The sequence below is a fragment of the Balaenoptera musculus genome, chromosome 19 (genome assembly GCF_009873245.2).
Source record: "Balaenoptera musculus isolate JJ_BM4_2016_0621 chromosome 19, mBalMus1.pri.v3, whole genome shotgun sequence".
Lineage (NCBI taxonomy): Eukaryota > Metazoa > Chordata > Mammalia > Artiodactyla > Balaenopteridae > Balaenoptera > Balaenoptera musculus.
The window spans coordinates 19,136,905-19,150,778 of record NC_045803.1 but is presented as its reverse complement, the minus strand read 5'-3'; the positions used below and the strand labels follow the sequence as shown (position 1 = coordinate 19,150,778).

The following is a 13,874-nucleotide window of genomic DNA, read 5'->3' as shown; positions in this document are numbered from 1 at the left end:
TTTTGTATGGAGGCCACTGAATTCTTTTGGGATGAGATGAGGTTCCTGGGAGGGTGAGAGTAATGGGTCTACTTCCAAGCTTCACACACCACTTCTCTTGCAGTCCCTTCTCTGGCTCTCTGAATCCAGCCTGGTTCTGAAATACTTCTGCCTGCAGCTCTGATTTCCCAGATCTCATCATTGCCCTGACTTCCAAGTTGATGTCCTCACTTTTAGGAGGGTTTTGCTAAGGTTTCCTGAGATGTCACCTCTGAATTTTTTTTTTTAAGATTTTTTTTTTTGATGTGGACCAGTTTTAAAGTCTTTATTGAATTTGTTAAAATATTGCTTCTGTTTTTTTATGTTTTAGTTTTTTGGCCATGAGGTATGTGGGATCTTAGCTCCTCGACCAGGGATTGAACCCGCACCCCCTACATTGGAAGCACGGAGTTCTCAACCACTGGACCGCCAGGGAAGTCCCTGTCACCTCTGAATTTTGACAAGCCTTTTCCAGGTCTCTTCTCCTCACTTCCCCAGAGATCCTGCCCTATCTGACCTGGATCTGGCTCACAGATTTCTTCTCTGGGTGACTGGGTGGAACTTTTTTATTTTTACTGTTCTTATTCAGATGAACAGTAATGAGACAAATTCCCAAGACAAGGCCAACCGCTCTGAAGATCAGACCTTCTCTTTTGGAAATAAAAGCCAACAGGAAAACCAGGAAAAAAAGAACAAACTATAACTGCTCTTTATTACTCATAATACTTCTATGCAGATTCCCATCATTAATAGTGTGGTGTAGTCCTTCTAGCCTTTCTGATGCAGAGTTGAGATACTGTTTTGTATACTGCTTTTGATCTTGTTACATTTTTAAAATTGTAAAATATATTATTTAATTCCCCCAATAGTTATTGAATTAATTGAATACTATGCACCAGGTGCTATTCTAGGTGCTTGGGATATACCAGTGAACAAAAACAGAAAAAGAAAAAAAAATCCCTGCACTTGTTATTCTGGTCAGAATAGACAAACAGTAACCAACAAACATAATAAACAAATTACATAGTCTGTTAAAAGGTAATGTTGTCTCTGGAAGAAATAACAAAGCAAGGATAGGGCCTAGAGATACTTCTGTATCTTTTTTTGTTCTTAAACAGCTGCATGGTATCTTATTGTGCAGATGAACCAAAGTTTATTTAATGAATGGAGAGGCGCTATTTCTTTTTTTTTTTTTTTTTGGCCACACCACATGGCATGCAGGATCCTTAGTTCCCTGACCAGGGATCGAACTCGTGCCCCCTGCAGGGGAAGCACAGAGTCTTAACCACTGGACTGCCAGGGAAGTCCCGAGAGGTGCTTTTTAAAAAAATTTTTATTTAATTAATTAATTTATTTTTGGCTGTGTTGGGTCTTCATTGCTGCACGCGGGCTTCTCATTGCAGTGGCTTCTCTTGTTGCACAGCATGGGCACTAGGTGCGTGGGCTTCAGTAGTTGTGGCACGCGGGCTCAGTAGCTGTGGCTCACAGGCTCTAGAGCACAGGCTCAGTAGTTGTGGCGCACAGGCTTGGTTGCTCCGCGGCATGTGGGATCTTCCCGGACCAGGGCTCGAACCCGTGTCCCCTGCATTGGCAGATGGATTCTTAACCACTGCACCACCAGAGAAGTCTGAGAGGTGCTATTTCTGCCACAGAAACCCAATACTGCTTTACTCTGTGGATGATCAGTGATACATAGATGCAAAATGGGTCATTTTCTTTTTTTTTTTTTAATGTTTTTTTTTTTTTTTTTTTTTTTTTATGGCTGTGTTGGGTCTTCGTTTCTGTGCGAGGGCTTTCCCTAGTTGCGGCAAGTGGGGGCCACTCTTCATCGCGGTGCGCGGGCCTCTCACCATCGCGGCCCCTCTTGTTGTGGAGCACAGGCTCCAGACGCGCAGGCTCAGTAGTTGTGGCTCACGGGCCCAGTTGCTCCACGGCATGTGGGATCTTCCCAGACCAGGGCTCGAACCCGTGTCTCCTGCATTGGCAGGCGGATTCTCAACCACTGCACTATCAGGGAAGCCCCCTCATTTTCTTAAACATGGAAATCTGACCCTGGGAAGCCCATTCCCATTAGAATGGGAATCCATTCTACCTTCCACTTACCTTGACTTTTTCCTCCAACCTTCCCAAGCGAATATTGCCTTCTATGATTTTGTTGAGAACTCCATGCTTCTCACTTTCTAAACATTTAGCCTACAGAGTAAAGTGAAAAGAAAAACAATGGGCTCTTAGTTTAACAGGAAAATTAAAATAATAAAAAATCTTCTGCTAAGAGTATTACTGCAAAGAGTATTACCATTCTGCCACTCGTCCTGGCCTGACACCTCTCCAGCCCCCCACCTCCAGATTCCTACCCCCTGTGTGAGGGCTGTGGGCAGAACTTGGACCAACAGCTGAGGAGGGCAAGAGCCGGGAACGGCAGGCTGGGTGCCTCTCCTGGGTACAAATGGAAAATCTGAGCCCCTCAAACACGGGGGATGTGAGCTTCCAGGACACTTCTCTATTCTTGGGGAATATACTATTCCTTCCATCATATCCAAGGAACAAGCCCCAACATGCAAATAAAATTCTCACTGGACTGTTTGAATAATTAACAAAATTAAAGATAACTTGAGATGAACGCACAAGGCCATTCTCCAAACCAAATGTGACGGGCAGTAGATCAAAGAGGGATGTCACTGAAGTGGAATGATTTAGATTAATATCCAGATAGGACACGAACTACTACACACTATAAATTGACCATTTCAAATGGTAAAATTTTTTTTAAAAGTAAAGGTGAGCATTCCTTCTAAGGTAGTACAGTAGTGACGAGTGATTTTCTAGAAAGGAAAAGTAAGACCCAGGGAATTAAACTTGCCACAAGTCACATGGAAACCCACCCTAAAGGGATTCGAAATGAAGATGCCAGTATCAATAAAGTACTATATAAGGGGCTCTCACAAGGCCCAGGAGACCAGGACAGGGTAAGGTGAAGGTGCACGGCCAACAGTCCCACGACAGGAAAGAGACAGCCAGTACCACCCCCGAACCCCAGCTACAGAGGCTGGTCTTGGGGCTGCCAGGGGCAAGGAGCCTGCAGGGCCAAGCGGACAGCAGTCCGCGTGCACACAGAGGTCCCTCACGGCGGGTGGAGGCAGGGCAGGCTGAGAGCAGCTCCCCCCGCATCTGGAGGGTCTGAAGATTCTAAATCTGAGCCTGGCTTTCAGGCCATAATAACAAAGGTCAAGGCGGGAGGAGAGAACACATTTTATTGATAGTCTGTTGGCTTAATCTGTAACTTTTAAGTATTTGGACAAGCAGTATATGGCCTCCATTTGTATTTCCATCCTGGGTCCACAAATATGAGGAGCGAGCCTAAGGGGACCGTTTGATGGTCAAAGAGGCTCTTGACTTCATCATGGAAGCCTGGGATTTTCTCTGGCCCAAACAGGAGGTACAGGGCCTGCCTCCTGGGGGAACCAGCATGTCCCACCCTGTAAACAAGATGGCCCTGACACGAGGCAGCCAGGTTCCCATGAGTGTTTGCTAGATGAATGCGTTTGCTTGGCACTTTCCATTTTTCAACAAGCTTTTGTGTTGCCCTCGATATCCCAGTGGGTAAGCTCAGGAGACACAGCAGAAGAGGAAATGGGCACTCAGCACTGGTACAGAACATGCCAGAGACTTCAGCACTTGGGTTGGGATAGTGACCTCTCAGGAGGGGACTACTGGTTCAGGAGGTCTGAATGCTTTTAAGGCTCCTACCATGGCATGTCAAAGTCAAATTGCCTCTAAAAGACTCGGGGAAGGGCTCAGAAATCACCAGTAATGTATAACCACGCTTACCACGCTCCTACCAGCAACTACTATAATTAAAAAAAAAAAAAAATTTGTAACATTAATATAAGTGCAAAATGGAGTCTCAAGACTGGCTTAATTAGCATTTCTTTTATTACAAGTAAAGATCAACATTTTGCCCCAAGAGCTATATACTATTTATATGCCCTTTTATGTAAACAATGGCTAAAAGCCTGTGTCCATTCTCCTATGGAGGAACTTAACATCTTTCTAACAGATGGGAATAAGCCTGTGACACATCCTGACAGACTCTCTGCCCCTCAATCACCCTGAGGAAGGGCGGAGTTACCTCCACGTTGGCTGTTTTCTGACTCTCACAGAAAGTCTGCTGGGCTCTTGGGATGACATGCATTAAATTATTACCTCTGATCCTATGCCACCAGAGATTTGCAACATTGCTTAAATAAACATGTTTAAATGTACATAAGCAATATGTATTCAAAGTAGAAAAATCATAAAATGCAGATAGGTAAAAAAGATTTTTAGGGGCTTCCCTGGTGGCGCAGTGGTTGAGAATCCGCCTGCCAATGCAGGGGACGCGGGTTCGAGCCCTGGTCTGGAAAGATCCCACATGCCACGGAGCGGCTGGGCCCGTGAGCCACAATTACTGAGCCTGCGCGTCTGGAGCCTGTGCTCCGCAACAAGAGAGGCCGTGATAGTGAGAGGCCCGCGCACCGCGATGAAGAGTGGCCCCCGCTTGCCACAACTAGAGAAAGCCCTCGCACAGAAACGAAGACCTAACACAGACGTAAAGAAAAAATAAATAAATAAATAAATAAAAATTAAAAAAAAAATTATTAAAAAAAAAAAAAAGATTTAAAAAAAAATCACCTGTCATTTCACCATTTGGAGATACAGATATTTAACTCACTGTGATATTTTGTGGTAAATTCTATCAGACTTTTTTCAACACATAGCTTGGCACAGCATCTGTCTTCTTTCACTGCACAACCTGCTGTAGACATCTTTTAAAATCAGCGTGGAGAAGTGAGATCATGCCCACAGCATCACTCTTGCTGACTGAGCAGTGCTCCATGATCAAGGGCAGGGTTCCCCAACCCCCGGGCCACAGACCGGTACCGGTCCACAGCCTGTTAGGAACCGAGCTGCACAGCAGGAGGTGAGCGGTAGGCGAGTGAGCGAGTGAAGCTTCATCTGTATTTACAGCCGCTCCCCATGGCTCGCATTACAACCTGAGCTCCGCCTCCTGTCAGATCAGCGGCGGCATTAATTTCTCATAGGAGCGTGAACCCTACTGTGAACTGCGCATGCGAGGGATCTAGGTTGTGCGCTCCTTATGAGAATCTAATGCCTGATGATGTGAGGTGGGGCTGAGGCAGTGATGCTAGCGCTGGGGAGCGGCTGCAAATACAGATAATCATTAGCAGAGAGGTTTGACTGCACAGAGACCATAGTAAATGAATTGCTTGCAGACTCATATCAAAACCCTATCAGTGAGTGGCAAGTGAAAACAAGCTCAGGGCTCCCACTGATTCTGCATTATGGTGAGTTGTATAATTATTTCATTATATATTACAATGTAATAATAATAGAAATAAAGTGCGCAATAAATGTAATGTGCTTGAATCATCCTGAAACCATCCCCTGCCCACCCTGGTCCATGGAAAAATCGTCTTCCATGAAACTGGCCCCTGGTGCCAAAAAGGTTGGGGACCGCTGATCTGGGGACCACCAATAATGGACTCAATTCCTTTCCTCAGGACTGGTGCTACTAGAAACAATGTGGGATGAGTACCCCTGGAGCTACCTCTTTGTGCCCTTTCAACTGTGTCATTGGGATGAACTCTATTTAACCTGTCTAGGATTCTTACGTTTCATCTTCAAACAGGGACTGCATTAAGACAACTTTACAGAGAGAATATAAAGATGCACCTGTGTGTGTAATAGAGGCCTTATGACTACTGTTCCCAGTTGAATGGACTGATTCCGGTAGTTTACCTTCTAAAATATCATTTGCCAGTATTTAAAAGTTTGGGTTATTTGCTTTTCAAAAATGTTTTTCACTGATGGTTGAAAAATAAAATTTTGGAGAACTTGAAAATTTATGGTTGAAATGTAAAAAGATGCAGCTTTTTATGGATCATTAAAAAAAAAAACCTTTAAAATTATGTTTGCATATTAACTTGCAGCATACTTGAAGTAACTGAGGAAACTTACCAAATACATAAGATTGTCACGTTCCTGGGTTATATTCTCTGCCAGGACAACAAGATTTGCCAGGTACTGGTGAGCAGACATTTCGTTCTCCATGGCTTTTTCCACCTGCTTTTTGAAGACATCAATTTTCTTCTGAGATCTCCTAGAGAGGTCCCCCAAATGGTGGAATAAAAAATTCATTAGCCTGCATGGCCAGGGCATAGTGAATATCTGTATTATAAAAATAGCAAGCATGTTAGCATCTAAGTGTATTTTGCAGTAACCTAAATCTTCTATTTAGTTTCAAGGTGAGAAGAGGTAACTGAATTTAAAGGAAGCATAATTACTGACTCCAAGCCAAGTCAATAGGAATCACAAAATGCTTAACACACTTAACAGACTAATACATATTATTCTATTAATTTTTTGGCTTGTGTTCTTTAAAAGATATTTTTGAAAAAGGAATCCAGTAATCCCTGGATTAGACTTTTGGGAAACACTTAGTAAAGAACTTCTAGAACTTGCAGAGTCTTAGGGTCAGCATTATGACTATCAACCATAATTGAACAATAATGTTGGTTAACGTTGGTCATATTTTATATTTTGGTATTTAATAATCTCATTTATCCCTTTCCATTTCATTGCCAATATTAGAAAAAGAAAAGATAAAGAATATGAAATAGGGCTTCCCTGGTGGTGCAGTGGTTAAGAATCTGCCTGCCAGTGCAGGGGACACGGGTTCGAGCCCTGGTCTGGGAAGATCCCACATGCCGCGGAGCAACTAAGCCCGTGAGCCACAACTACTGAGCCTGCGCGTCTGGAGCCTGTGTTCCGCAACAAGAGAGGCCGCGATAGTGAGAGGCCTGTGCACCGCGATGAAGAGTGGCCCCCGCTCACCGCAACTGGAGAAAGCCCTCTCACAGAAACGAAGACCCAACACAACCAAAAATAAATAAATAAATTTAAAAAAAAAAAAAAAGAATATGAAATAGAATATTCAATTGTCTTTTTTAACTATTCAAAAAAAAAACCAGCTTAAGAAAAAAAAAACCCACCTATTTATTTTCTGTGCCTTTTCGAGTTCAGCTTCCAGACCCTTGTTTTTAGCCATCAGATTTTTCTTCTCTAATAGCAGGCTCTTTTTCTGCACTTGCAGGGCTGCCAACTTTTCCACCAACTCTTCCATCTCAGCATTTTCTTTCTCTTCTTCCTTCTGCAATTGGCTGATGGACAAAAATATCACAAGCCTGTATCCAGTACACCGAGGTTAAACGAAGCAACCACTGGCAGGCAGTGATAGCACAGCCCTCCGGCCTCGGTGGGCCCTTTGGAGGCCTCTGTGGGAACATCGTCATCCAGTCCCTGGCAGAGCTGGTGGGGAGCTCCTGGAGGGCAGCAGAGAGGGTGTAGCTGGTACACACTGCTTTGACGGTAATGATCTAATCCCTTTTTCTGCCCACCATTTTTGCTTATGTCTGTGTGTGTATGTGTATGTGTGTATATATATATACTTATTTATACTCCCTCCAGAAAGAATTTAAGACAGCTTAATTTTTTACATAGTTATAATTGCCCCCCTTCAAATCCTAATGCTAAAACAAATTTTATTTCATACTAAAATAATTATGTTTTTCTGATAAAAGAAACAAAAACAAGGAGGGCATACAATCAATATATAATTCTGGCAAAATGATGCCTGAGAGAAGAGTTATTCCTTCACTGGTTCTCTCGGTCAATTTTCATGAAATAACTGAGACCAAAGAGGTAGGGCCACACACACAGAGGCTGCCCAGTATTCTGAGCGATGGGGTCTCCCAGGGCACCACGTGGGGTTTACTACTTCCTGGCTGGCTGGCTGGCTGGCTGGTGAACAAGCCTCACGCTGCAAGTGTTTGGGGTCTGCCTCACTTGCCACACAATTTCAATGACTTCAGCCTAGGTTGGCTCCCTGAACACCCAGTCAGGAATTTTCCAGTCTCCACTGCTTTCTAGTTCACTACTCTTAGTTAGTCAAAGAGCAGAGGACACACCTGGGCAAAAACCACAGAATTGGGGTTTGAATTAAACTCATCTTTTATCTTTTTTCTTTGCTGTCTTTTGTTTTGATTTTAGAATTTTATTTAAAAGTATTTTTGCCACTTACCTGACACCAAAATCAATCAGTTGACAAAATCAATCAAAAAGTTCACCATGAAAAGCAACCAAAGACAATAGGAAATGCTGGGAAAGTGCTGGTGGGCGTGCACAGACGCCTCAGAGAACAATATGTCAAAATCTAGAAAATGCATTTACGCTATGGCCAAACAATGCCACCTCTAGGTATGTATTTAGGGAAACCGATAAACCGTACAAGAAAGTTTACTGGGGCATTGCTTAAAGGAACAACCTTAGAAACAATTTAAACTTCCATTAATAGGTTAAGTAAAATGCAGTATTTCATATGATGGGATACCACCATGCAGTTAAAAAGAATAAACTCTAGGACTTCCCTGGCGGTGCAGTGGTTAAGAATCCACCTGTCAGTGCAGGGGACGTGGGTTCGAGCCCTGGTCCGGGAAGATCCCACATGCAGTGGAGCAACAACTGAGCCGGCGAGCCACAACTACTGAGCCTGTGCTCTAGAGCCCGCGAGCCACAACTACAGAGCCTGTGTGCCACAACTACTGAAGTCCATGCGCCTAGAGCCGGGGCTCTGCAACAAGAGAAGCCACTGCAATGAGAAGCCCGTGCATCGCAACGAAGAGTAGCCCCTGCTCGCTGCAACTGGAGAAAGCCCGCGTGCAGCAATGAGGAACCAACGCAGCCAAAAAAAAAAAAAAAAAGAATAAACTCTATGTATCTATCTCAACATGGAAACATGTTTGAAAATTGAGTGTAAAAAGTGAAGATACTAAAAGTATAAATTCATTTATGAACACATAAAACACACCAAAAAAATACTATGTCATTCATGGATACATGTAGAAATAAAAAACAGATTGGAAATATAATTCCAAGTTTATGATAGTGATTGCTTTTGGAAAGCCAGGGGAAACAATGGGACTAAGGATGGTGGTTAAAAGGGGCTTCAGCTGTATTTCTAACAATATAGTTCTTAAACAAAAAAAAGGTGGAAACAATTTGCACACACATACAAAAGGTTAACACTTAATATTTGGTGGGAGAAATAGTTGATTAAAAAAATTTTTTTTAAATAAAATGTTTCCTAGTCCATCCCTAGGGTCTCACTCCCCAGAAGAAACTTCTACTGACCATTTCTTTTTTTTTTTAATTCTTTTATTATTTATTTATTTATTTATGGCTGTGTTGGGTCTTCGTTTCTGTGCGAGGGCTTTCTCTAGTTGTGGCAAGCGGGGGCCACTCTTCATCGCGGTGCGCGGGCCTCTCACTATCACAGCCTCTCTTGTTGCGGAGCACAGGCTCCAGACGCACAGGCTCAGTAATTGTGGCTCACGGGCCCAGTTGCTCCGCGGCATGTGGGATCTTCACAGACCAGGGCTCAAACCTGTGTCCCCTGCATTGGCAGGCAGATTCTCAACCGCTGCGCCACCAGCGAAGCCCTGACTATTTCTGATTTTAGTTCTTCTGGTGAAAAACCATGACTTAAATTTTTAAATTGTGAAATGTAATATAGAAAACTAAACAAATGGTAAATGCATATTTTAACAAACAATTATAGTGAACACCCACATAATTACCACACAGGTCAAGAAACAGAACATTTCTGGTACCCCAGACACTCCCATGTGTTCTCCCCCCGCACCCCCAGTCGTAGAGTCCCTCCTTAATCATCTCTATAGTGTCATCGCCTATCTATGCATCACTACAGCTTAGTTCAGTTTGCCAGTATTGGAACCAGATATAAAGGGAACCAAGACCCATAATAGGTGCACAAAGGGACTATATGTACTTTAGTGTCATTACGCCTCTAAGACTCACCCGTCGTGTTGTGTGGCTATAGAATATTTCATTGTATCAGTACACCAAACGCTATACATTCATTTTCCTGTTGACAGTCACTTGGGCTATATTCTGCACACACACTTGCAGGATTCTCTAGGGCAGTGCGACTCAAAGTGTGGTCCTCAGGTGGATCAGATGGGCAGTCTCCAGCTGTCTGTTACTCATCCACAAGATAAGCACAGAAATTGAGAAAATGGCTCCAAAACTTTCATAGCATTTTAACATTGCCGTGACATCTGGGCAGTCTGAGGTGACTGAATGCATTCTGCTGAACAGCAGCTTGGGTGTTGTCAAGTTTGCAGAGAGAGAAGCATGTGGTAGGAGCCGCATACTTGTCATGTGCAACAGGAATACATAACAATGTATGATTTTAAGGTTAATTTATCAACTGTAACTCAAGAATATATAAAAACCAGGGCTTCCCTGGTGGTGCAGTGGTTGAGAATCTGCCTGCCAATGCAGGGGACACGGGTTCGAGCCCTGGTCTGGGAAGATCCCACATGCCGCGGAGCAACTGGGCCCGTGAGCCACAACTACCGAGCCTGCGCGTCTGGAGCCTGTGCTCTGCAACAAGAGAGGCCGTGATAGTGAGAGGCCTGCGCACCACGATGAGGAGTGGCCCCCGATCGCCACAACTGGAGAAAGCCCTCGCACAGAAACGAAGACCCAACACAGCCAAAAATAAATTAATTAATTAAAAAAAAAAAGAATATATAAAAACCAGAATTCATTTATTTCACTGAAAAATAATTTAACTATTATTTTACTGGACACACTGACCTGGATTTACGATAAAGGGTTAAAGAAGAAGGCTGAAAATACAAAGACTTCTTTCTGCTTCCAGCCAAGACAGAGTTACAGAGACCAGATTTATTCAGCTAGAAAACCAGGCAAAACATAAGAAACAACAGTTTTCAGACTTTGGACACTAAGCAGTACAGGACTGTGATCCCTGAGAGGGCAATAACACGGTGAGTGCTACGACTGCTGCAGCTTACCGCCTGGCTGCAGTACAGGGAGGGAAAACCCAAGCCAAACCCAGTGGACTTGCTGAGTTGAGGAGTCAGAGATCAGAGATCAGAGAGGCCAAGGTAGCTAGAAATTGTGGGCAGAGAGAAAGGAGTTCCAGGGAGAGAGGAAGGGCTCTGGAGATCTTTAGGCGGGGTCACCAGTCTTTGGCTGACTACTGATCTGCACATGTATGAGAGGAAACTACCTGAGGCCGAGGAAAGAAACATGAGAAACAAGGGGGCAGAACAATTCCTGACATTCACCAAGAACTGGGAATAGTGCATGAGCCCACCAGCCAGAGTAGAAAGACCTTATAATATAAGGGAGATTGGCAATAACCCTCAGAAGGGTATTACTGCCTTTGTAGTAGGGTTAAACTAGACCTGACTAAAGGCTGCTTTGGGCCTACCCTAACAAAAGCAAGCTTTGAAAGAATGCACTAGAACAAAATGTAACACTATTCAAAGCAATGCACTAAATCTAGCAGCCAGCAACACAAAATCTACAATATTCAATATCCAATCAAGCATGGGAATAAGCAATAAAATAGGGTCCATGATCAAGAGGGGAAAAAAAAAATCAACAGAACGGATCCAGAAGTCAGAGAGATGATGGCATATAATAGAGAATAACAGCATGGTGAGGAGAGAAATGAAAAATACAAAAAAGACTCAAATGGATCTTCTAGTGATGGAAAAAAACAAATGGAAGAGGTAAACAATACGTTGGATGAGAATAAAAAGATTAGACACTACAGAAGAAAAGATTAGTGAACTTGAAGACAAGCAATATAAACTATCCATCTGAAGCACAGAGAGAAACAAGAGGAGGAAAAAGAAATGGACGGAGCATCAGAGGCCCATGGGACAGTATCAAGTGGTCCCAGGAGGAGAGATGAGAGAGGGAAAAACAGAAAAGAATATTGAAGAAATAACAGCTAAATTATTTCCAAATCTGATGAAAAATATACATCCACAGCCCAAGAAGCTCAATCAACCTAAAGCTGAATAAACATAAAGAAACCACACCAAGGTACATCCTAAGTAAATGCTAAGAACCAGCAACAAAGGAAAATTATTAGAAGAAGCCGAAGAGAAAAGACATATCACTGTTCAGAGGAACAAAGATAATAACAACTGCAGATTTTCATTAGACACAAGGCAAGACAGAAGGCTAGAGAGAACACCTTTAAACTGAATGGGAAAAAACTCCAAAACCAAAAACCCGTCAACTTGGAATTCTTTACCCAGTGAAATTATCAATAAAGTTTAATGATTTTTCCAATAAATGTACTGTGAATCTTTCTATTCCTTTCTATTTGTGACGCTTTGTAGATAGTTCCTCCCTTCCTTCTTTCTTTCCCCCCCCTTTTTTTGGGGGGGTGGTCTTTTTCAAAATATCATTTTCTACATATTTATTCCTACAAAGAAATACAATCGATTTTTATAAATTGACTTTGTTTCTACCAACGTTGCAAAAATTCATTATTATTTCTTATTTTATTGAAGCATAGTTGATTTACAATGTTTTGTTAATTACTGCTGTACAGCAAAGTGACTCAGTTATATGTATATACATTCTTTTTCATATTCTTTTCCATTATGGTTTATCACAGGATTGAATATAGTTCCCTGTGCTATGCAGTAGGACCTTGTTGTTTATCCATTCTATATAAACCAGTTTTCATCTGCTAACCCCAAACTTCCAATCCATCCCTCTCCCACTCCCCTCCCCCTTGGCAACCACCAGTCTATTCTCTATGTCCGTGATTCTGTTTGTGTTTCACAGATAAGATAGGTTCATTTGTGTCATATTTTAGATTCTACATATAAGTGATATCATATAGTATTCGTCTTTCTGACTTACTTAGTATGATAATTTCTAGTTGCATCCATGTTGCTGCAAATGGCATTATTTTGTTATTTTTTTATGGCTGAGTAGTATTCCACTGTATATATGTACAACATCTTCCTTATCCATTCATCTGTTGATGGACATTTAGGTTGTTTCCATGTCTTGGCTATTGTGAATAATGCCGCTGTAAACCTAGGGGTGCATAAATCCTTTTGAATTCTAGTTTTGTCTGGATATATGCCCAGGAGTGGGACTGCTAGATCATATGGTAATTCTATTTCTAATTTTCTGAGGAACCTCCATACTGTTTTCCACAGTGGCTGCACTAACTTACATTCCCACCAACACTGCAGAAAGGTTCTCTTTTCTCGACACCCTCTCCAGCATTTGCTATTTGTAGTTTTTAATGATGGCCATTCTGACCAGCAATGAGGTGGTACCTCACTGTAGTTCTGATTTGCATTTCTTTAATAATTAGCGATGTTGAGCATCTTTTCATGTGGATATTAGCCATTTGTATGTCTTCTTTGGAGAAATGTCTCTTTAGGTCTTCTGCCCATTTTTCAATTGGGTTTTGTTGTTGCTGTTGTTACTGAGTTGTATGAGCTGTTTGTATATTTGGGAAATTAAGCCCTTGATGGTTGCATTGTTCGCAAATATCTTCTCCCATTCTGTAGGTTGTCTTTTCATTTTGTTTATGGTTTCCTTTGCTGAGCTAAAGCTTGTAAGTTTGATTAGGTCCCATTTGTTTACTTTCATTTTTAGTTCTATTGCCTTGGGAGACTGACCTTAGAAAACCTTGGTATGATTTGCGTCAGAGAATGTTTTGCCTATGTTCTCCTCTAGGAGTTTTACGGTGTCACGTCTTATGTTTAAGTCTTCAAGCCATTTTGAGTTTATTTTTGTGTATGGTGAGAGGGTGTGTTCTAATTTCACTGATTTACATGTGGCTGTCCAACTTTCCCAACACCACTTGCTGAAGAGACCGTCTTTTTCCCATTGTATATTCTTGCCTCCTTTGTCAAAGATTA

General features: G+C 42.4%; 1 protein-coding gene across 3 annotated transcripts in view; it reads right to left on the bottom strand.

Moving 5' to 3' along the window:
* Positions 1-13,874, bottom strand: part of CEP89 (centrosomal protein 89) — a 77,105-nt gene that overhangs the window by 10,749 nt on the left and 52,482 nt on the right. For all 3 annotated transcript variants that reach the window (XM_036834431.1, XM_036834430.1, XM_036834432.1), the window contains exons 15-17: positions 7,071-7,238; positions 6,037-6,178; positions 2,122-2,211 (exon numbers count right to left, since the gene is read on the bottom strand). In XM_036834431.1, coding sequence (XP_036690326.1) covers positions 2,122-2,211; positions 6,037-6,178; positions 7,071-7,238 — 400 coding nt within the window. The remainder of the gene's footprint in view (positions 1-2,121; positions 2,212-6,036; positions 6,179-7,070; positions 7,239-13,874) is intronic.